We start from the raw sequence: 24,964 nt of genomic DNA on the forward strand, positions 1-24,964 counted from the left end.
GTACATAGCGTACTCGCTGCACCTGTTAGACCAGACATTGTTTTACCCTATTGTTTACCCTTTGAGGGTTGACAGGGGGTCATAGGGTCACAGGTGGGTGGATCTGCCTATGCAGCAATTTTCGCCGGAGGCAACGTGAGGGCTGTTTCGCTATGTGACTTGCGTGTGTTTAGATTCGCATGTATTGTAAACATTTGATTACCTTCACCAAGAAGGTTATGTTTTCGGGTTTGTGTGTCTGTCTTTGAACACGATAACTCAAGAAGGCCTAGATGGATTGTATCAATATTTGGTATGTGGGTAGTTATTGATGAGACCTTGAAATGACTAGATTTTTGGCCCCCTAGCAACTTGTTATGGTACTGCAGCAGAACTTTCAATTTCGATATCTCATGTTCTGGACATGCTATGGTCATGATTTTTGAGTGGTAGAAAGCTTTTGGGAGGGAGAGTAAGTCACTTATGTTTGGGCCCCCTAGTGTTTTTTTTTTGGAACTGCAGGGGCCAAATTTGTATCAGATTTTTTTAGCTATGCTAAAGCATACAAAAGCCTGGATTAGTAGTAGCTATTGCAAAGCAATCGAGATCACTTTCCTTTTTTTCCTTTCCTTTTCCAAGGACAAGTCGATCTGTTTTTTAGTCCCACATAAATGCTTCGGGCAATTATTTCTGTGCAAGTCTTAACGAGTGATGACGGATTATTGTTTTTAATTGGAAACAGTGGAGAGTGTGAAAGATTGATGGGGGTGTAGGAGCTGTGAGAAATATTGATGGTGATGAATAATAATATAATAATAATAATAGATGTTTTATGAAGCCATTCAGTTAGGAACATTGAGATATTTTATGAAGTAATATAACATGATTTGAAAGCTTTGTGTCTTTTAATGACTTTGCTGTATATCCCAATAAAGATGTCTATATTTTCTGTGTAATTATGAAACACATTTTAAATCTTCCTTCAGAGTCAAAGGGCACGAGAAATCTACATGTATGGGGCTCTCAAGGCATGCATTCAATGGAAATGTTTAGTTCTAACTTTGTGAAATGATTTTTCCTACATTTTGAGTGGCGAATTCTAACTAAAAACTATATGCTAATGCTCACTGTTTACATCGTTTTCATGCAAATTTGGGCTCTTTTCAGAAGTTTTTAGGCTATTTTGACGTTATGACAAAATATATTGCATGCACCATTGACGCCAAAATGTCTGTGTGGCTACAACGCTATGTACAGCCGACAAATCGCAAGTACTGTGGATGTTGAAATCTTCGCGGTGGTTTAATGTTTGTGGTTTTCGCAGTTACCTCTTTACCGTGAACTTGAACTACCATGAAAATGCTCGTTCTGTCTTCTGCCCGCGTACCCCCTTGTTTTAACCGTGAAGTAAAAACCACCGCGAACACTCCATTTTCTCTCCCTACCGCCAAAAAGCATTTACAGTACATGTATGTGATGTGACTTCTCAGTGGTAATGGCCCAAAACAAAGGTGACATGTTTGTGTTGTGGCCATTGTTTGCTTGTATAAACAGTGTCTAGTTTGGTGGCCAAGTCTTCCTCCATTGGTTTGACTTGAAGCCAAGTTGGCACCACTAGTTCTGGATAGCAATGCTAGCTGTCACACAGATCTGTTGGTACTAATTGGGGGTTTCCATAATCATTAGACTTGATATACAAATGTAGCCCAGGTTTTGTACAAGTAACCAGCTGCAAGAGAGTCTGCATGCTCTTTTCCGAAAAGCGTAGGCGGCCTATTTTTGTTTCGAGTAATTCATAGTGAAAGCCGTCTTATTCAAGTAATTCATAGCGAGGTGACCAAATTTTGCGTAATTGCCTTGATTTTAACGTAATACGTAAGGGGTTCTTTTGAATTCAGCATAAAGCGTTGTTGGGTCCCCCATGCAGACCCTACTACAAGTGGCTGGATGTTTTTGGTTTATTGAATATGGTAATGTTGTAATAGCTATCTATACAAAAATGTATGTAAGAGAGGGTAGGCAATATGTGTACATGTACACCTAATTCAGAAGATTATGTATCATATTTTCAGGTGCGTGTGTCTTTGGATATCGTGGATGGATCTTTACACTAGCAATATTTCGTACGTTGGTAGGTGTTGGCAAAATGATTAGATTTTGGGTCCCTAGTAGCTTTTGATGGTACTGCAGCAGTTTTGATATCTCATGTTTTGGATATTTAATGGTCATATCTGGGTGATAGATATTCTCGCTGTTGTGATCGGAAAGTAACATAATTTTGGGACCCCACGTTTATTTTCCTTCAAAAGTTACTACCACCAAGTAATTGGAGTGGTCTAAAGCTAAACAGTGTCGGCATATTCTAGGCACGCTTTTCTCCGCAAGACTGTTTTCTCTACACACTGAACAATCTATCTTACTCAGAAATAAGACAAGCTTGTGTCGGACAATCTTTGTTGTGGTCACAGAACACAGTATTAACGGGCGACCCCCGTCCTCAATAGTAGTTCGGGTATGAAGTACATGTTGTAGTGCGTCACATTGCTTGAAAAGGCCGTACTACATTGTACGTAGTTTTTCTTCTGTGCACGTTAGCGAGGCTGAAACTGTGGTGGATAGTAGAGGAATACGTAGGTTTTGAGACTGTACGAGTTGGATTACGATGTTTGTTCGGTCGGCTTGGATTCGCGCCTGAGTATTGTTACCGCCCGACTACTGCGTGTCGGCTGCAGTATGGTGACCTCCGCTGGGGGTCATACCAAGGTGGCTTTTAAAAGAGAACGTGCCAGCAAATTTAAGCTCATTTTCACACATTTTGTAGATTGAACCCCAAAGTCAAACATATTAAAATCTGGCACCCTAATTGTGCACCTTTCTATAAATTTTCAAGCGTCGAAGCTTCTCACTTTGGGATCCTTAACTATGTAAATCCCTATAGGCGAAATACTGTGGTCTGCAACCTTGTGACTCGCTGGCGTGCCCCCCTCCCCCCTCCCGCTGCGTTGAGTGATGACATCAGCGCTAATAGAAGTTGTAAACCCGTCCAGCCGTGAAATGAAAATGCTCCTCCTCTGAAGACCCTGGCCATCATCCTTTCCAGATGATTGGCAGTTAGATCAGACGACTTTTGCACATTGTTCAGACCTCTTTTGTCTTGACCCCACCTGTGCTAATAGGGTTGTCATGGCAACACGCCATCACCCTTGCTTATCACCGCCCGCCCTGTGTACACCGAGGAATTGTATAAATTTTCCGAACATGTGGTGTGTGTGGAAAAAGTCTGAGACGCTACAAATGTTTCTCTCACTGTAGCCTAGCAAAAGTTCACAAAAGAAGTTAAACATACAAAATGTCCTTCTGTTAATGTATGGTTCATTCAATTTGGTAGTATTACTATAAGTATAACCTTTTTGGATGTTGCTATTTCAATCATGTTTGGCATTTTTCATTCGTAACCTCTCAGAAAGAGGGAAATTTTACAAATGTTTCTCTCACTTTAGCCTAGCCACAAAAGAAGTTTTAAACATACAAAATGTCCTTCTGTTAATGTATGGGTACTATTGCCTTTTTTTGATGTTGCTACAATTATGTTTGAATTTCTTTCATTCGTACCTCTTAGAAAGACGGAAATTTTACAAATGTTTCTCTCACTTAAAGCAGCTTAGCAAAAGTTCGCAATAGAAATTAAACATACAAAATGTCCTTCTGTTAATGTATGGGTACTATAACCTACTTTGGATATTGCTATTTCAATTATGTTTGAGATTCTTTCAATCGTAACCTCTCAGGAAGAAATATTCGGATGAAAGTGTTGTGCTAATTGTAGCAATCCCTTGAAAACTCCTGATACAAAAAGTGTTGTCAGGACCCCCATGCATGCCCCCTTTTTTTTTTAACCTTTAGGACACTTCAAAGTAGCCGTTTGGCACCCATTCCCTATTGGTTACAGAGTTAGGCAGCAGGGAGAAGGTTAATCTCTGAAGAGTTGAGGTTCATAATTTAGTAATCAAGAAAATGGCCTTGCAGCACAAATTTTTCCTGAATCCCTGCGGAAATATTCCTCCTTGCCAGGCCCCAGGCTGGCTTACTATCTCTTCAGCCTTGAAAGAGATGAATTCCCACCATACTGATTATTTTCTTCCCACAGAAGCTAGAAGATTGGATTAACTATAGGCTCTGTGAGAATATTTGCTCTGCAATGTTAATCGTAGTGAAAAACGATACTAGTGCACAAGTGGTTTTTGGTGTTTTGCCAGTGTAAAAGAAAAACAAAGTACTTGTGTTTTTGTCATAACACTTATATTTGCATCTCGTTGACCCAAGTGCTTGGCAGTGTTTCAATGAGGTTACTGTATTCTTTCTTTATGGGAATAACAGTGCCCACTTTGTTAAAGGCAACCTAAGCAATATTAGAGCATTGAAAGTAATATTTTCAAAATCAATTTTTTAATGATTACTTAAACGGATAGATATCACTGAAAAACTGTTTCTGTGCTCTTTTTAAACGCTTAGACCCTAAAGTATGAAATGATGATGCAAATGTGCTAATATGGGGAAGTAAATGTCAATTTCAAATAGATTGCTTTATCGAGAATATTGTCAGTTTTACCTCCTGAAATTGCTTAGGGCACCTTTAATATTGTAAACCTATTGGGAAAAATCTTTGCAAACAAAGTGCTAAGTTGTTCGTTTTTAAATCAACCTATATCAAAAAGCAATCACATGTTGTGTTTGCCAGTTATACATATATGTATTTTAGTACTGTAAAGTGATCTAAATTCAAGGCACTTGAATTTCACAACACTCTGATTCTGAACATCAAGAGTTTGTGGAATCGTTGAGTTCTCTGCTGTTGAAACAATGGTAGTATGATGGAAATGCCAGTGCTTCGGAGTTATGAATAAGTTCTCAGTACAAAGGTGACTACGAAAAACTGCAAACTTATGAATACGGCAAATATTTCACGATGTACAGAATACTGACATGCTTAGAATTATGAATACTGTAACTCCATTTAATATCGCAGTCGGTAATTTTAGCGGTTTGGGGGAAAGGGATTGGAGTAGTTCACAGCATTTGATTTAATGCTGGGAACAAACATCACTGTCTCAAATGTTAGTCTCCGAAACATATGCGATGATGAAATTTTAGTGGTTGATTAGTGCCCATGGAAGCCGCTAGAATTAAGTTACTGTTAAGGAATGTGAATAGTGTGAAATTTGTTTGAATGGAATGCTAATGGAGATCATAGTAAACAAACAATAAACAAACAAACAAAAGATTATAGTACTGTAAAGGTGATGTGGATAAAAATTTATCTAATTTGTGTATGACAAGAAATCTGTTTTTCCATAGTGAACCCCACAGCAAAAAGCTGTCCTTTGATTTTTTTTTCCTCCTTTAATGTGAACAGTTACTGATGGATAGCTTTAACCTGGTTTTTACATCCCTCTGGTAGTCTTCAGTCCATGTAATAATTTATCAGGCATTCTTTTGGGAACTGCTTGTAAATCAATGGGGTTTAGCTGAAGGGGCAACCTGTGGGTATATGGTAGGGAAAGTACAGTACCGCAAAAATCATTTAGGTACAGGTCCAAAATATGTGTGCGGTTACCTGGCAGACAAAATCTGCCAACACTAGCCTTTTATTGGTTGACCGCTTACAAGGTGTACATAAAATTTTCAATCTCACATTTGAGTGATGAAAATTCAAAATTGAATCCAAAAGGTATTGCATCTTTTCATTTTTCAGAATCAGAGGTATTTCTCACTATGTTAACAGATAAGATTTTGAACAGTTAAGGCCACACCAATTTATTTTCTTGGTTAACGGAATGAAAATTTTTTTTTGTAAAATGCTGGATTGGAAAAACAACATGAAAACAGAATCTCAGAGGACTGTTTGTACTTTGGTGCACACAGTTTCAGGGAGTGAACATGGTCAGTTGCAAGTTTTCACCCCAGCTTTCTGTTTTCATGATTTTTTGTTGTTGCTAAAATTGAAAATAAAAATCCGTTAACCAAGAAATTAAATTGGTGTGGCCTTGATTTTTCAAAAGTTTACCTTAACAGTATATTTCTTAGGCAATGTTATATAATTTGACAATATCATCAATATCATGAACTTCTGTGCAAAATTTTAGAACAAAGATACATGTATCATGAACTTTTTGTCACCAACGCAAGATGAATTTTGAAGGTTAGAAATCTTTACGAAATGTCAATAAAATGGACATATTATTACATACCTTGTAAGGTATTCTCTATTGGATATAGTCTCCCAGGTAAGAAGTCATTAACAACTTATTACATGTTTGACTCCCTTGGCTAGTGCATCGCCCTGTAAAGTATAATTGATTCAACAGTCCCAGAGGTTCTGTGTGATTTCAATTAGGAAGATACGAGTTGAAAGTTGCAGGGTTGAAGCATGTGTTATGCTCAGCACGGGGCAAATGTGAAAATTATAGAGTAGGAAGGGTGGGTTGTACTTGTAGTGTACAATTTCTTTTTTTGTGTGTGCAATAGTTAGTTCCAGACATGTCCTTGTGGCGCAAGCGGTAACGCAACCCTGTTGCTTTACCATTCTGGATCAAATAGACCGATCCCAAAGCCACGCCCCCTGTTCGATTTCGAACACCTCCGTCAAAAACAGGGTTTGACGGACCAAACATGGCCGCCGCGGCAAGGTTGAAAATAATGCCACTGACTTCGGTTTAGCTTTTGTGGCACTGAAACTCTTTCAGAGCGGGTCAAATAAGAATGCTATGTCTTCTTTGTTGAAGGCTGTATCCACCGGGTAGAGTTGTTTAAGGAGGAGGTAGGTGTAGTTGCGGTGAGAGCGTAATGTTTTCGGTCAATGTTACAGCGCTATGCGCCGCATAGCTTTCCCTTGTCGGTGGGCATCAGCGCCCAGTTTCTGACAAGCAGCCGATGCACGTGTAAAACAGGGTTCATATATCTGTGACAGGGTTCCCACTGTATTGACTGCATGCATAACAGCTGCATGGTATTTAGTAACTAAGAATTAAAATGCATCCTTTTACTTCCCTGCTCACTTTCAAGTTAACCAGTTTCACACACCAGTAACTGAAGATACAAAACTCTGCGCTAGCGGACTTTGTAGTAAGTCAGCATGTGGTTCAAGCTTCCTCCCCTTGAGTGCCCGATCTATTTTCTTTTTAAATTCGTTTTTGTTCTGAGCATGCATTCAACCAATACAGTGGAAAACCTGTCCCAGATTTATATACCCTGCTTTACACGCGCCATTTCTGCCCCGCCAACGCTGTTTTTGACGGAGGTGGGCTGAATAGAACAGGGGGTTCTATGGGTCTTCTATTCGTTCGATATGGTGTTCGACAGGATCGGTCTATTCCATGGATCCTAGGGCCGGAGTTCGATCCTAGGGGTTGACTCCAGCTCAGACATGTTGTAAGGGATTGCATTTGTCAGTTCGGATGGTGACGTAAAGCCGGCGGCCCCGTGTATGAGGGAGCTTCGGGCATAAACCTCAAGCGTCAAACCACTGCATGTAAAAGAACCCAACACACTTATCGAGAAGAGTATGGGTGACCCCGTGAGCCGTAGTGAAGCTGCATTGCACTACTAGCTAACGGAAAGCACCATGCTTTGTCCTCAGTCTGAGGTTCGACCTGACTTGACCTTTACCTTTAGTTCCAAAATTGAAGCTGTGCAGGTATTTTTGATATCTACCTGCATGTAACCAGTGTACTGGCTCAAAATAAAAACAGCTTACGACACTAGGGCAATACTGTAAATGCAGAACTGTTTGCAGGGATTTAATTTCGCGGTAGGGGGAAAATGGAGTGTTTGCGGTGGTTTTGAGTTCGCGTTTGAAACAATGGTAGAAGTGGCAGTGCTACAATCACATGATGGAACGGCTTTTCGCAGTCGTTTTAAGTTTGCGGTAAAGAGATCACCGCGAAAACCACAAACATTAAACCACCGTGAACATTTCTGCATTTACAGTATACGGCCAGTAGTCTTCAATTCTTTGTAGAAGCATCCTGTCACTTCGTTTTCTTTGTTTTTTAGGCTAACAACTTCAACTTCCTTCAAAGATTCTGTAGCGTATATACCAGTTGTAAGGTTTGATCCACTCACAATTGGAAGGACCCCTACTTTTTTCGGTAAGTGTGGTGGGTTCTTTAACGTGCTCGAGGTGTGGCTCTCTTCAAACAGCGGATTGTAAGTTTGAAAATGAAACGGCCAGGAATGTCTTCGAAACATTATTTTTTGATGAGCTAAAAGGTAAAGAAAACAGATTGTAAAATTTGTTTGGTGCTGGTAACTTTAATTGCTACCTGCATACCTCAGATGCAGAAAAAAACTATTTCGAGCCCTGCACCTGATCCTTCCTCTCGGCTACTGTCACCTGAAATGGATGGCACGTTACCAGGTGTCACCTCAAGACGTATGGACGGTACCTCCCCATCGTGCATCTCTTCCATCAGCCGCGCCGCCTAATGATCAGTTTTATGGCACATGTTTCAACCATCAAGTAAGCCATCATTTTTCCCCCTTGCAAGGATGCTTCAGCTCGAGAGGGACTTCATCCCCACCCGCATGCGGCGCATATGTTATGTGCCCCACAGTCCTTTGATGGTGCGTTCAACCACAGTAATCGCAGATGTGCATTTCCCCGCGAGTGACCCCGCACGCTTCATAAATAAAACAGCTTACCCTAGACCCGCTCGCACCCATAACCCGTTTCGATTTTAGGTCTTGTCTTGTGGACGCTATACGTCTCTGCGTTGATGGTATGGAAAGCGGGCAGCGTTAATGACTTTTCCAATATGGAGTATTTACTGTGTTTATTTCGCGGATTTCTCGCGGGAGGCGACCTTCCCATTTCGTTGTGTTGCAAATCAGAATCCCGATAATTCTCCCAGCAGACGCGATTTATGAGCTGGCCCCCTCTTTACGGTCACCCCATCAATTCCTCCCGGTGGATTTGTGTTTCAAATCTAGCTCAGTCATACAACAGTTACTGGAAGGAATAGAACGTAGCATTCATTATTGACTCAAGCATTGATTATTTTCACAATAGTGAATTTTCTATTTCTGTCTTGTGACAATTAATAATTTTGAAAATGCCATTAAGAAATCTCTTAGGATTTGCGTTTCAAATCTAGCACAGTCGTACAACTGGAAGGAATAGAACGTAACATTGATTATTTAGTAAAGCTTCGATTATTTCCACAATACTGAATTTTCTATTTCTGTCTTGTGACAATACTGAATAGTTTTGGAAAAGAAAATACCATAAAAAATCTCCCTGTGGATTTCTGTTTCAAATCTAGCACTACTGTACAACTGGAAGGAATAGAATGTAACATTGATTATTAAATTATTTCCAAAAGAGTGAATTTTCTACTGTTTGTTTTCTGACAATAATTTTGGAAAAGGAAATACCATAAAAAATCTCTGAGGATTTCTGTTTCAAATGTAGCACAACCGTACAAGTGTAGAAAAATAAAACGTAACATCGATTCTTGACTCAAACATCGATTATTTCCACAATACTGAATTTTCTATTTCTGTCTTGTGACAATACTAAATAATTTTGGAAAAGAAAAATGCCATAAAAAGTCTCCCTGTGGATTTCTGTTTCAAATCTAGCACAGTCGTACAACTATAAGGAATAGAACGTAACATTGGCTATTGACTTAAGCATCAATTATTTTAACAATACTGAATTCAAAACTGGAAGGAATAGAATGTAACATTGATTATTATTTATTTCCAAAAGAGTGAATTTTCTACTGTTTGTTTTCTGACAATAATTTTGGAAAAGGAAATACCATAAAAAATCTCTGAGGATTTCTGTTTCAAATGTAGCACAACCGTACAAGTGTAAAAAAATAAAACGTAACATTGATTCTTGACTCAAACAATTATATTTACACAATTATTGAATTTTCTACTGTTTGTCTTTAACAATGCTGAGTATTTTTGGTAAAGAAAAATGCTGAAAATGCTAACTTAACAAGAAAAGAGTCTAATACAATTGCGCCATTTAGTTATACTAGTATATATTTGCTTTATACATAATAATTTTGATCTTTAAATAAAATGACTACCATAAAAATCCCAGGTGCACTAATGTCGCGGTATCCCAACAATTTATTTGCTTACCTCAATATTAATCTTCCATTTTTACGACGCAGTGTTCTTGATTATGGACACCCCATTGTAAAAATTTAAGCGTGTTTTCCACGAGGTCTAAAGAAATCCTTCTGTAATAACGTGGATTTTATTGGCTGTAAAACTTCTATCTACCATGACTCAGGAACCGTTTCTGCAGTCACATTTTATAGGGGGACTCTTGGAGGGGGTTGTTTCGTTTTTATGTCTTGAATTCCACAAAATTTGCCCCTCGAAATGCAGGAAATAGCATTTTACTTTTAATTAGAAGGTTTGAATTGAAATTGTACAGTAAGCACCAGGACACTATGGGACAATTAAAAATTTTTTTCCTGACAATTTTGGGATAGAAGGGAAGAAATTTAATTTCAAGACTTGTTTATGTGTTGTGACTCTTACAATTACATGCATATGCATTGTTACAATATGACTAACAAAATGTACATGCCTTTGAATATCCTCACAACTTAACAGTATGCCCTACAAATGTTTTACTATGTAGGTTAATTAGTCTGCTGCTTTTGAATATTTCAATGTCTAAGGAGCCCAAGGTCAAGTCCCAATTGAATTTCAGTTGAGTTATGAACTTAAAAACTAATCTGTCTGAGAATATCTCATGGTTATAGTGTTGCGTTCCCTTAAAGTGAATGATAGATATACCAAGATTTATTATAGCATTCAATATTTTGTGATCTATATCACATTTTGTTGCATTATAATGTGTAGCCATGGGGTAAAAAGATCATTTTGAGCAATTTGATCAGATAGAAACATGGTTTATTAATATCCATAAACAGGTCATCAAAGTAAAACGAGCAGTGAAATTCTCTCGCTTTTACTGTCTTTGCGTGCCGCTGTATTTATGATGCCGGGAGAGCGAAATTATGTTGGGTATTATACCGGTAAAGTCGAGTCGCTCGTAAAGCCCTTGCCATCGCTGGTAGTGAAATATTAATGGTGTGGTCAGGTGATTCCGGACAAAATTCCGATTCCCGCGAGGACAAAAACCCATCGGTTATACGGTCGTTATCTGTAAGAGGGGGTCTGTCATGATTGGAGGGGATCAGAAAGAGAATGCCAGCTGAAATTACTCCGCTGTCCGATATTGATCATTCGGGGTAGGAAACTACGCAAGAGAAAAAACCTGACGTTATTGGTATTAGGTGATGTCAGTTGGATGTCAGTCTTCGAATTGCGGTATAGAAAATATTTAGTACACGAAGAAGGAATGTAAATAACATGCATTATCTTTAGATACGTATAATTACCACTTACGCTTTGTCTGTACAAGAATGTAATTATGACTTCTACATATTTTTATATTGCCATTTTCGTTTTCATTCTGTATCATTCAAAAAGGGAAGATATTTAGTACAACTACAAGCCGAAAAAGTGTGAATAACATGCATTATCTTTGGATATGCCATTTACGTATACAGTAATTACCACTTACGCCTTGTCTGTACAAGAATATAATTACGACTCCTCCTACATATTTTTTTATTGCAATTTTTGTTTTCATTCTGTATGATTCAAAAAGGGAAAGTATCTAATACAACTACAAGCCAAAAAAGTGTGAATAACTTCAACTTGCAGTCGTAATTATATTCTTAATCTTATAAAAACATAATTACGACTGCTCCTACATATTTTTATATTGCCATTTTTGTTTTCATTCTGTTTGTATTTTTCTGAAGAAAAAACAAGGCAACAGATTATAAAAATTCATGGTGCAAGCCTTTTACCTCAAAATGTGACAACAAAATGTTCTTACAACCGTCCTTTTCCCAAACCGTCTTGGCACATTTCTTTTCACCTTCCTTTCATAAGGTCCAAGTGTCATCAGCCAAGAATCTTAGTTATGTACTTCCACAGCGTTACATACTGAGTATACCATCTTATAGTACACATGTAGGTCTTGGCAAATTGTCATCACTTGGTTAGGGATCCTATTTTGTTTCTCTCTGTGGGGTGATACACTGCCCTGAGATAAGCTCAGGTGACAAGTTTCGGTTTTAAGTTCTTTAAGTTCTAAAGATGAGCGGTCCCAGCAGTTGACACTAGAGGTGATGAGTTGCTATCTTATCTGGCTTATCTGCAGTGTTAAGAGATTCAACATCTTTTGCAGCCCAGTTGGTAAGAAGAGATAGGGGAAAGTTCAGGGAGGTCAGGGTAGGATTTTCTAGTATGGCGTTGGTGTTTTGGCAGTTATTAGTTTCATATTACTGCGGACAGGGATCAGTGCCAAGGCGGTAGCTTTACGTCCATAACCTGAACTGTAGATTTTTAAGATCTAGTCTCATTGTGTGGATTTTTAAGATCTAATCTCCAAGCAGATGTGTGGATTTTTAAGATCTAATCTCCAAGCAGATGTGTGGATTTTTAAGATCTAATCTCCAAGCAGATGTGTGGATTTTTAAGATCTAATCTCCAAGCGGATGTGTGGATTTTTAAGATCTAATCTCCAAGCAGATGTGTGGATTTTTAAGATCTAATCTCCAAGTAGATGTGTGGATTTTCAAGATCTAATCTCCAAGCAGACGTGTGGATTTTTAAGATCTAATCTCCAAGCAGATGTGTGGATTGTTAAGATCTAATCTCCAAGCAGATGTGTGGATTTTTAAGATCTAATCTCCAAACAGATGTGTGGATTTTTAAGATCTAATCTCCAAACAGATGTGTGGATTATTAAGATCTAATCTCCAAGAAGATGTGTGGATTTTTAAGATCTAATCTCCAAGCAGATGTGTGGTTTTTAAGATCTAATCTCCAAGCAGATGTGTGGATTTTAAAAATCTTATCTCCAAGCAGATGTGTGGATTTTTCAGATCTAATCTCCAAGCAGATGTGTGGATTTTTAAGATCTAATCTCCAAGCAGATGTGTGGATGTTTAAGATCTAATCTCCAAGCAGATGTGTGGATTTTTAAGATCTAATCTCCAAGCAGATGTGTGGATTTTTAAGATCTAATCTCCAAGCAGATGTGTGGAGCAGGGCTGTCTCCAGGACCCGTCACTCCATCCTTGGACAAAAATTTGCTTGTTGGCACAAAAACTTTTCTGACGTCGGCCGTCCAAAATATCTGAACTTCATGACATTAAAATTGATGAAAATGTATTTTTGTAAGTTTAAGATGACAAATTTAACAATGAGAATTAAGAACACAGGGTAATGAACTCAAAAGATAATTTAAAGCCCTGGACTTGAGGGAATAATGTAACATGTTCTTGCTTTCTACACCACCATGAAACATGTCTCATGATTCAGCCAGGCATCACTTAAATAGAAACCCTGGTAAACTTAAAGAGCAATTCCCAAGCTATGCACACTTCAGATATCCAGGTGTTCAAGATATTCTTGAGAAACCCTTGATAACACCGTTTTTGATGTGATGGTCTTATTTTTGCCCTTATTCTACTTCAAACTTTTTGTGTAGAAAGTTAGAAAACTCAAGGCATTTATATTGTATTCTGCCCAGTTCAAGCTACGAGGTACAAGTGGGATATATTGATTATATACAGTTGTTTTATGAGGTCTGACTTCCCAACAGCTTCAAGTGTTATTATTAGATAGCACAGACATTGGGGAGAAGTCATACCAATAAAACGTCTTATCGTAGTCTTGCAGGCCTGCGTCCATATTTGCTGCTGGTCGGCTGTATTGACACCTAACCTCGATACGTCTGTATAACCGTTTGTTGTACACATGTAGTTTGTGATGGGGGCAGATTGTTAAATTTAATTACAACTAATTAACTGGGACTGTAATGTAATTGCTAACAACATTTTGATTGTTTTGACAGTTTTTCTAGTCATTTGCAGGTAATTGATATTAGTCTGTGAAGGATTCCGGTATTACGCATTAAAGCTCAAAGTTTTGAAGAGAATTTTTACAGAAATTTCATCACTTTACTCAGGTGAAAATGAGTACCTTGCTTCGGTTAGGGACGTCCCTAGGATAGGACGTTAAATGGAGGTCCCGTGTTTGAGGAGAGCCACACCTTGAGCACGTAGAAGCTAAGAACCCACCTCACTTATCGTAAAGAGTAGGGGTCCTTCCTGGTGTGAGTGGATCAAATAAATCTGCCCGGATATGCAGCTTGTACTGCACAGTACAAACCTGGTGTGTTACACCATAAGGCGGTTTAACGGGTATGCAATACAAACAAACAAAATTGTACTGAAAGCATAACTTTTTGTTTTGTTACAGGGGACCGTTCAGCGTTGTGCGGCGATGCATCCACCGCGAGAGCGGGCAGCAGTTTGCCGTAAAAATCGTGGATGTGGCAAAGTTTACCTCCAGTCCAGGCCTCAGCACAGAAGGTACGGTAACACCTCATATTTCTTATTCAAGATCTTGAAAATCGCTAATAATGTCCAAAGTAACAGTATACAGTGTCACTGTAGATCAGGCTATTAGCTAGCAACTAAGCAAGGCGTCAGGGCGTCTTCTGGACGCCCTACATTAAGAAAACAAAGATAGACGCCTTCTGTTTGAAGAGGACTCACAGATGACGCCCTGTTTTCTTGGTAATTACATACACATCATGTGTTCCCCAGACACACACACACACAACCACTGTTGTTTTTTCCTCATACCAGACACTGGGACAACAGCATGAAAATGCTGTAGATGTATTTGACCTTTGACACATTGCAATGCATTCTGGGTAATTATCCACACCTGTAAAAAAACTCTTTAATTGCAGTCCAAAACCTACTGTATTATTCCAAACTCTTTTATGATGGTAGCTGTCTTCTGTATCACCTACCTTCCCCTAATGGCTATAAAACAGTAAAACTCAGTACAAATGTAGATCCGGGAGACTGTTAGAGCCCATCCAAGAGATATATGAAACCATTTATTACCCACGATGGGCGAGTTATGTGCTGGGCTTAGGGCTAGTCCATTTTTGCTGATATGGCACATGTTCTGTAGAATTGGGCCATTCCATTGTTGCACTTACAGCATGTTTTCTATTTGAGTCAGTCCATATTTTAAAATTTTAGAGCAGATTTTGATCCTCAAATTAAATTGCTCAATCATAAATGTTCTTTTATGGTAATGAAGCCATAACTATTAAGATGAACTATAATAGTTAATTCATATACATGTCTGGCAATATAAACGTTTAGTTGTTTATATTAAATTTTTTAGAGAGCCGGCTCATGTATTAATGTAATGAGAAAAAAAAACCTTATAGCTTTTATGAGAAGGTAGAAAAATGGCCCGACCTTTCTATAGCACCAGGAAATTCTCAGGATTGTATTTCATTCCACCTTTCGACTTCTAGTTTTCCCTTTGCATGTTAAAAACGCTGACATTCATCCATTGGTCACTTTACTAACCCTAACTGTAGACCCATCCTTTGAGCCTTAATAGCCATCCATGTATATTGTGGTTTAATCGTCGTTCAAGTTTACCAGTGACTGGTTTCCGTAGCTATTATCCACTATGATAGGTAGGCCATCAGTCCCAAAGTGCCCATCTCCTTAGATAGTCCCCATCAAAATCCCACATTAGCATTTGATAAAGCAGTTTTAATATGCCAAATGGCGGGGGTTTTACTGGTAAATTTGTGATAATGACAAGGATTTTACAGCGTTCTTACCTACCTGAATTGCTCTTACCCAATTTAGAGCTCGCTGCCAGCGCATAAAATTCTTCCCGGCATCGTACATTCTATGTTTTAGCGGCCATCAAAGAACTTACTTGTTGGCTGGTACTTCAAATAAAGGTAGCTGAAGACGATAGTTAACGGTTGCAAACTTTCTGTCTGAAACTTTTGACTTACCTTAATTTGACGCAGCCTTAATGAGAATCGTAACTTTAGTGTAAATGCGTCTTGAAGCCACAAGTAGTAAAGAGAGAAATGTTAGGTCTTGCTGATATTCTCTTGTGCTCAGCAAGAAGTACAAGAATGTAAAGTGTATTTTTGACTTTTTATAGTCAGGTACATGAACGGAATGCATATCTGTTCTTCGTGACATAGCAATTGGCTGCAATAGACAATGATATCAGTGTCTTCTTCACACTTAAGCGTATATATTCAAGTCCGTTTCACTCACTCATTTACTCACTCTCTCACTCACTCATTCACTCACTCCATTTTATTGTATATATTCAAGTCTGTTTCACTCACTCACTCACTCACTCACTCACTCACTCACTCACTCACTCACTCACTCACTCACTCACTCACTCACTCCGTTTTATTGTATGAGTTGCGTATTGAAATTTTTTGTCTTAGGTAAAGTTTGCGGCCAGAAAATTTGGTTCAATTACCAGGCTTCACAATGGTGGGTCAAAATTAAAACAACTTCTTTCCTGCAAACTTTACCTAAGCAAAAACAAATGTCATTAACAATACGCAACTCATACAGGCTTGAATATACACACAAATGTGAACAGGCCCTTAGATTGTTATTCTTGGCATAGCTCTATCTCACATTATTCACATTCTTAACTCCTTCAAAGTTGATGCAGTATTTGTTCTCTTTTGATATCTTGAAGTATTTGTTCCTGTAAGCACCGTTCAGATATCTTAAAAGTATTTGTTCTTCCGAGCACTGTTTTGATATCTCAAAACGGGTTCAGAGGTTCAAGACTTTAAAGTCAATCAACAGTCTTGAATGCAACGCAGTCCTTTTTGTTGTCTGTGTTCTCTGTAAGACCTTGGTACAGTGTCAGAATACTCTTAGGGGAAAGCTTGCACATCAAAGACCTTGTCCTATTAATGCAGTCATACATGCACATACATACATAGTTATATACTCTAGTTGGTCACATTATAGTTGCTAAAGCAGGTGTCTCACTGGACTGGAAAACGTTGGCAATCTTGTTGCGTCCTAAATTGGATTTGCGTTACCCTTGACTTTGTATCGGAACATCATACAAAATGTACAAGTATGAATAAAAAGACAACAAAACACACAAAGTGTAAAAAGAGTAGTTTTTTTTGATGAAATTTGTTGAGCTCTCTGTCAAATTGCTCGATTGCAGCAAGGTCGCCGACGTGCCACGGGTTCAGTTAGGTACTGTAAATGCAGAAATGTTTGCGGGGTTTAAATTCGAGGTTTACGTAGGGAGAAAATGGAGTGTTCGCGGTAGCTTTGAATTCGCATTTGAAACAATAGTAGCACTACAGTCACAGTCACAATGGAACGACTTTTCGTGGTGGTTTGAAGTTCGCGGTAAAGAGTTCAAGGGCGAACATAAAACCACTGCAAACATTTCTGCATTTACAGTACACATGTGATGTAGGATTCAGAATTCAGATCAATGCTCAATAAAAAGCTTTTATTCAACCACATAAAAGAGGTAAGTTTCCTTTTGACAACAGGCAGATAATGGGTTGTCAGAATGAGATATCAGGATGGCAGTTTGATTATGGTGTGCATCCCTTTATTCAACATCAACCAGTAAAAGGGTTTTGTGATCTTGAATGAGAAGGAGGAAGTCTCATTCTGAGACACTGAGGCCGCACCAATTTAATTTCTTGGTTAACGGAATTTAAAAAAAAAATGCTCGATTGGAAAATCAACATGAAAACAGAATCTCAGAAGTTTGTACTTTAGTGCACACTATCTCAGGGAGTGAACAGGGTCAGGTGCAAGTTTTTACCCCAACCTTCTGTTTGAATGATGTCCTTGTGCTAAAATTTAGAGAAAAAAAAATCCGTTAACCAAGAAATCAAATAACATTGGTCTTGCCTAATCCTACAAAGGAGACATATTCGTGATGTCGTAAACTTACACTGGAGAATTCACCATGAAAGACTCCACAAAACTTTGATTGAAGATTTACAGTAAATATATTTATGACAGGTATTGACGTTGGTACCTGCTTGTTTTAAACCCAACTGATTGATTGATGATAATGATAAGGACAGGTAGACAGACCAAATGTCTGAAGTTACCTGAACAATGTGTTAAACTCGCACCTGTGCTATACATGGGGTTTCTTTAATGTCGCACCTGGAAAGAGAACAAATAAAATCTCCACACCTGCACATTACATATTCTGTAAATTCATTTATGTTTGCATCGTTTTTAATTTTGCAGTTGGGTGAAAATGGAGTGTTTGCAACTCGTTTTTAAGTTCGCGTAAACTTTGTAATCATAGGAGACAAGGGGGTAGGAGGGCGAAATATTTCGCAGTGATTTTAGGAGCTAACCGCAAAACCCGGGAACATAAAAGCCACTGCAAACATTACTGCATATACAGTAACTTCACGTATTTTAATGCTTGAATCATAAATGTTTTATGAATCATAAAGCTACCTGTTACTGGTCGGAGATTCTTTTACATAAACGGTTTCTGATTTCCCAAGCCTATATGATTATATACTGACACCAAATCTTATATTTCCTGGTGTCTTTCTCAGAAATATTGTTACGCAAGGGGAAAATTATAAAAATGATATTCCAAAAATGCTCCAAACATGGCCTATTCTGTTAACAGTAGTTTTTTAAAATGGCAGGAAAATGTGGAAAATAACACAACATTTTGCCACTCAATCAGTTTACTAGTACAAGTACAGATCAAAGTACAGTTATCCCAGGTGTGCAAAAGCAATTAAGTTTGGCGATGAATTTGTTGACTGAACTGTCTAGCTAACAAACACAACTTACTAATAAAAGCTACCTAAGATTAAAGAGGTATTATAATTATAGCAAAGATTATTACTAATGCAGGTTCTCATAATTAAAAGGATATGGCTCATTGTGGTTATGCCTGCAAGCAGTTTTATAAGAATTAAACACTTTCGGTTTAACTGTGATATACATTTTGTATGATATTTGGGCTTACAGTTTTTGCACCCTGTGCATTCTTTGTATATTACTTGAAACAGAAAAAGTGATAGACAACTTCAGGATGCATAGCAGTAGTGCTGCGTATGTTGGCATAACTTTTTCATGTAGTTTGAAAAATATACATGCAGAATTATATACAGTCAGTAATAAACACAAAATCTCTGTAATAAACACAAAAACAACAACGTTTTCGTATTTTTTATAGCACAAATGTCACAATTTATGGAAGTTGCTTTAGAACAAAAAGGTAGCTACTCTTTTTATTCTATGTAATGTTTACGTATTTGTCAAAAGGAGAATATACGCGAGACATTTTTTGCAAGTCTGTACTTGGTTTTTGGACTTGAAGTCCAGTTCAGGTCCGAGGTTTTGGTACGCTACATACATGTACAAAGTCATGTAGCACCAACGATAAGTAATTCACGCCAAAGCTGTAAAACTCTAGATGATTGACTGATAAAACTTCGCCAAGAAAATGTTTGCACACGTGGAAACCACTCCGTCAGCAAGACCGTCCGCAGGTCAAGTAGGTGCATGTAAATATTTGATGTGGAAACCAACAAGTACCGATAAGCGAGGAAAGGAATTGGTCATACGTGTTTCGAGAGGCACAGACGCATTCTTGACAGCTTTGTTTCCCGAATCACGCCACATCTAACATCTTTTAACATAATTCCACCAGGGTACATAATTCTGCCACCCTGAAAAAATACTTCCAAACACATCTCCAACCCAACGTCCCCCAGTATAATGCACTCCTGTATATCTAAACTGTGCATACATGAGAGGTGCTGCACTAGAGATCTCTCAAACCCACTGTTTTTCAAAGTGTTGGATTTATGTAACCCAGTGGATTAATGTTAATGGCAGTTACAGTTTCTCTTGACACATTATTCCAATTTAATTTCTTAAATCTCAGATATTCTGGGAGTTTGATGAGCGAAACTCTCATTTGATGATGTGCAATAATTAGAAGATGATGACATAAGAAATTAAGAAATAATAACTTCGTCTTCAGTTTTTAAGGACCATTTTGTAAGACTTGTCGCTCAATATGCAACAAAAATGATTCCACTCACACTTAAAGCACACCTAAGTTCTTGCTGGCTCTTGAGTAATGAATTTTGGCCCATCGCTGAAGGGTTTTCAATCTACTGGCCACACCGATGAGTTTGCAGGCTTGAGTACCTTATCTAGTGTGATGTCCATCACTGCTTCAGGAATGGAGGAACTGAGCTTGCTATCACTAGATTTATCTTGATAAACAATCGTAGGGCTCGAAATACCTGCACAGCTCAGATTTTATGTATAAGCCATTAACATTAACACCTGTTATAGCTACACCTACATTGTACAGGGCTCAAAATACCTGTATGAATTAGTTCAAATTTTACCTGCCCTACTCACTTATGAAAAATATGGATAGATTTTGTATGACCTAATATTGTATTATGATTCATGTACAATATTTTCCATACTTTTGGGTAGTCTAAGATTGCTAAGAATGTAACCTTTCTGTGAGGGCTTGAAATACCTGCACAGCTCAAATTTTACCTGCACTTATCAGATTCTGTATGAGCAGGTGGTGGTATTTCCAGCCGTACTCACTGATGAAGAATAATGATACACTTTATGATGACATACGTTGTAATATTCTATCAGGTACAATATTTTCAATACTTTGGTGTAAGATTACTGAGAATGAAAATTTTTTTTACATTAACGATTAAGACCAGTATTCTATCTTGTACAATATTTTAATACTTTGATGTAAGATTTCTAAGAATGTACCATTTTTACATTTTAATTTAAGACCAATATTCTATGATGTACAATAATTTTAATACTTTTGGGTAAGATTACTAAGAATGTAACTTTTTTTTACATTAACAATTAAGACCAATATTCTTTCATGATTGTACAATATTTTCAGTACTTTGGCCTTTGGGGTAAAATTAAGAATGTACTTTTTGCTAAAATATAATAATTGGCCCAGCAGTTTGAAATACACAACTACACAGTGCATCTAATTTTCTGTACTTCTACAGGCATCATATACTAGTGCTATCCATCATAATCCTTGAGCTGTCTTAAGTCAAAGCCAGGTCTCAGCCTCCTTATCCTACCGTCTCAGTTTCATATCACGTCTCTTCCGCATGAGAGCGGTTGCGAATTTCTGCCTCAAATTTCATCCGATTGTTGATGCATGCTCTTCGCAGAAGAGCGAGAAAATTACTCGCGTTCCGTGTTGCAATATGATGTGTAAAATCCAATAAATCTTCCAGTATAGAGGGTAATACTTGTGCGCGATATTGGATGTCCTTATCAGTTACTAGTGTTAGACACTGCTAGCATACGGAGAAGGGGTACATGTATGTGGGCCTGCATGCCCTTTTCTGTACGGCGTAGGCAGCCTGATTTTATTTCCTGTAATTCGTAGAAAAAGGTCGTTTAATACACATTATTCGTAGGGAGGCGACCAAATTGTGCATAATTTCCTTCCTCAATTTTAGCGTATACTAGTGATACTTAGGGGGTTCTTCTCAATTCAGTGTATAGTGTTGTTGGGGACCCCCATACAGACCCTTATGCATGTTGAGAGTTTGGTGTTGTGTGAGCCACTATAGGATGCCCATTTCTCAAACTCATTAGCTAACGACTCTGTTCAAATTGTAGTAAAGGGCGATTAAAGCATTACTACCACTGTGACTGTACCAGTAATAATAATGGCAGTATTGTCATTTTCTACCTGAAAGCGGTAAGGGTCCAGGAAATTAAAGATAGATTTTATTATAGATTGCTGTGTATAGTGTCATGGCTTACTTGATATAATCAAAATCAGGCCTTTCCATGTACATGTACTTTAACGTGATGTTTTATTGTATGTTTTGTCACGGCATACATGTATTTGTGCTGCTTTGATTCCTAGTTTCAAGTACACTATGAATACAAGGTCGCACACCAGGGTACCCAAAACAACCTTGACCTTTGTCTTCCCAATACCTTCTCGGCACTCACATACCAAAAATCATCACAATCCATCTAGAAGTTATTAAGTTATGCTGACTACAAAAATCAGGAAACACAACACAGACATACTCACAGACACACCCAGGACAATACCTCCATTTTTCATGGGGGTAACAAGGTGTCATATATCATAGAATATCCTCTATATCATCAGTAATAGGTTTTCTATCTAAGGCATTGCTGTACTCCTTAAATCTACTGTATATGTCAGTAATAAAACTCATTCCTTACTGAAGGTTTGGAGGTCTAATTTGCGCATATCACAATGATAAAATGCAGAATTCAGAACATGACTATCCTCTGTGTCATCAGTAATAGGTTTTCTATCTAAGGCATGCTGTACTCCTTAAATCTACTGTATATGTCAGTAATAAAACTCATTCCTTACTGAAGGTTTGGAGGTCTAATTTGAGCATATCACGATGACAAATACAGAATTCATGGCCCGGGTTCGGTGCCAATAAGGATTTGGAAGCGATACCTCTCATGAAACATGGATCTTGAGAGTAAATTGCAGTCAAGGCTGCAGAAATATTGAGAGACATGCCTGGAATTGTTAACGTTTGACTGTACTGGGTCCTGGAAACATGGGCTAAACTATCATATATGTACTAGGAAAGTTATCCATGCATGGAATATGACATGAAGTTTCTGTCTTCTATACCTTGGATTTCTCTTTGGATGATCAAATATGCATAATTTTTCATACAGGTGCAATGTGTTATTGATTATGAAATGTATGATTTCATACTCAAAATAAGATTTCAAAGGATCAATTTACGCTTGATATATTTTACCTGTTATTAATTATTACGTTTTTGTCACAATTGAATACTGTAAATGCAGAAATGTTTGCGATGGTTTTATATTCGCGGTTTTCGCGGTGAACTCTTTACCGCGAACTTAAAACCACTGTGAAAAGTGTCTCCAGTTTTGGGACTGTAGTGCTACTAATTGTTTCCAAGGTGAACTTAAAAAAACAACCGCAAACACTCCATTTTCTCTCTACCACGAAATTAAATCCCCGCAAACTTAAATGCATTTACAGTATCTATATATAATTATGTACTTCCGGAAAAAAATGATGATTCTTAAAAATTCATGTTTACATGTATCTAAGTTTGTAATACCCAGTCCCTAGACACAAATATGTTTGATTTAGTGATCACGTCTAATTTAGCGAACTTCCAAACCTGAAAGCATCACTTAAAAACTGGTCTCGCATCTTCGTATTGATTTTCTGTATACCTGGTATTAATTTCGTCTTCAGAAACCCTGATGATTCCAGCTTAAAGTTTTTCTGAACGTATTTGCCCTTTGATCACAAATGTATATCTGATTGCAAATACCCAGGTGCATGTACCTCCCTCAGGCTTCCCATGCCAAGGGAGTAATATTTCTTTTCTTACCATCCTGTGTGATGATTAATCATACTCCGCTGTTGTACATGTATAAGGCAGAGCCAAGTCAGTTTGCGCCTATGGATTATTAAAGTGGAATATGATGAGAACCATTACTTAAACTCCTGGGACGGTCGTTCAGTAGAAAAAGTGGAGGATGGAAACGATTTTTGTTCCAGCGAGTTAGACAACAGGATACAGGGAAAAGAAACTAGTATTACTGTTGTAACATACGTTACCGGTAACATATGTTACTCCTGCCTATGATACATTACAATTTGCTTTGAATGAAAAATAAGCTGTCATATTTTGGCAATCATTAATGTAGACATTTTCCTAAAAAATAAATCAGGCATGCCTGAAAAATGGGATGATCTGTTTTTATTTTTCCTACATAAAATCGCTACTTTGCATATTTTATTGAGAATGAGCCATCTACTTTAGTGTAATTTTCTGTCAGTGGCGATATGATTAGAAAATGGGAATAGAAAGAAAATGATAAAGCTATATGTATACTGTATAAATGATGGTTAAAATTAAACAGCAACAAAAGCATTCAAAATCATGGGAAGGAAAATCAAATGGCTTCATTTCATACAAAACGTTCTTATGAAATTGAGATCTTTTGTAAAACATTACAGCCTATGGACTGGATTGTGTCATATGTACAAGGAAAAGTAATATATTCAATTTATCTTACTTTTACAATTATGAATAATTATTGTAAAAACTAAAACCACTGAGATTGAAATAACTTCGTGTTAAAATGAAATACATCATGAGTTCTTATGAATTTAGACCTTATAATGACACAATGATGCAAATGTGTTTAGTCTTAATGCTCCTGAAGACTTTCAGCACATACATGTAGTGAGAAAATGCCTGTTGACAGCACTACTCTACATGTGTAGCTCAATCCACACAGGGAGAGCTAGCCCTCAGCACTCTATCATAAATAATTCCACACACAGGACACTTCCCCCACCCAATGATGATTTCCTGACTTTTCTGGGATGGCCAGGGCCTCCTGTTTGAGGTCTCATTCAGGTCCTGGAGTTTTTCGCCCCATAGACTTACATATTATAATACATGTTTTACATGGGCGCGTAATGAAGCTATAGGAAATGTACAAATGTACCATTGTCATTCATTCTATGTTGAGAACATTTACCCTAGATCATTTTAAAAAATTCACTACATTCAATCTCTGTTTATGGCAATTACAAACTGCACCTAGCCACACCCCACAAAAGGCACTTTCCAGCTGTATATTAGTGCATGACTGTATCACTCAAAATGCGGCCGTGCACGTCCGACCTCGGTTGCCTGCTAATTTACCTGCTAATTTGTTTCAGTTACAAACAAGCTTTCATCAGTTTGACGCTTGAGATCAGTTGGGCTGGCTAGTAAAAGTGAATTTCCCACCGATATAAACACATGTTCATGCAGCCTTTTATTTTTTGGGTTCAGATTCTTTTAGGGTTACCCACCCAAAGTAACACATGAACGAGACCTTAAGGTTTGTGGGGCGGCTAATCCAGTGAAATTGACTTTGTACTATTTTACCAGTAAGGA

General features: G+C 37.9%; 1 protein-coding gene across 17 annotated transcripts in view; it reads left to right on the forward strand.

The window, feature by feature from the left end:
* Window positions 1-24,964, forward strand: part of LOC136423066 (peripheral plasma membrane protein CASK-like) — a 184,949-nt gene that overhangs the window by 13,076 nt on the left and 146,909 nt on the right. For all 17 annotated transcript variants that reach the window (XM_066411073.1, XM_066411069.1, XM_066411075.1 and 14 more), the window contains exon 2: window positions 14,353-14,465. In XM_066411073.1, the coding sequence (XP_066267170.1) occupies window positions 14,353-14,465 (113 nt within the window). The remainder of the gene's footprint in view (window positions 1-14,352; window positions 14,466-24,964) is intronic.

The sequence above is a fragment of the Branchiostoma lanceolatum genome, chromosome 17 (genome assembly GCF_035083965.1).
Source record: "Branchiostoma lanceolatum isolate klBraLanc5 chromosome 17, klBraLanc5.hap2, whole genome shotgun sequence".
Taxonomy (NCBI): Eukaryota; Metazoa; Chordata; class Leptocardii; order Amphioxiformes; family Branchiostomatidae; genus Branchiostoma; species Branchiostoma lanceolatum.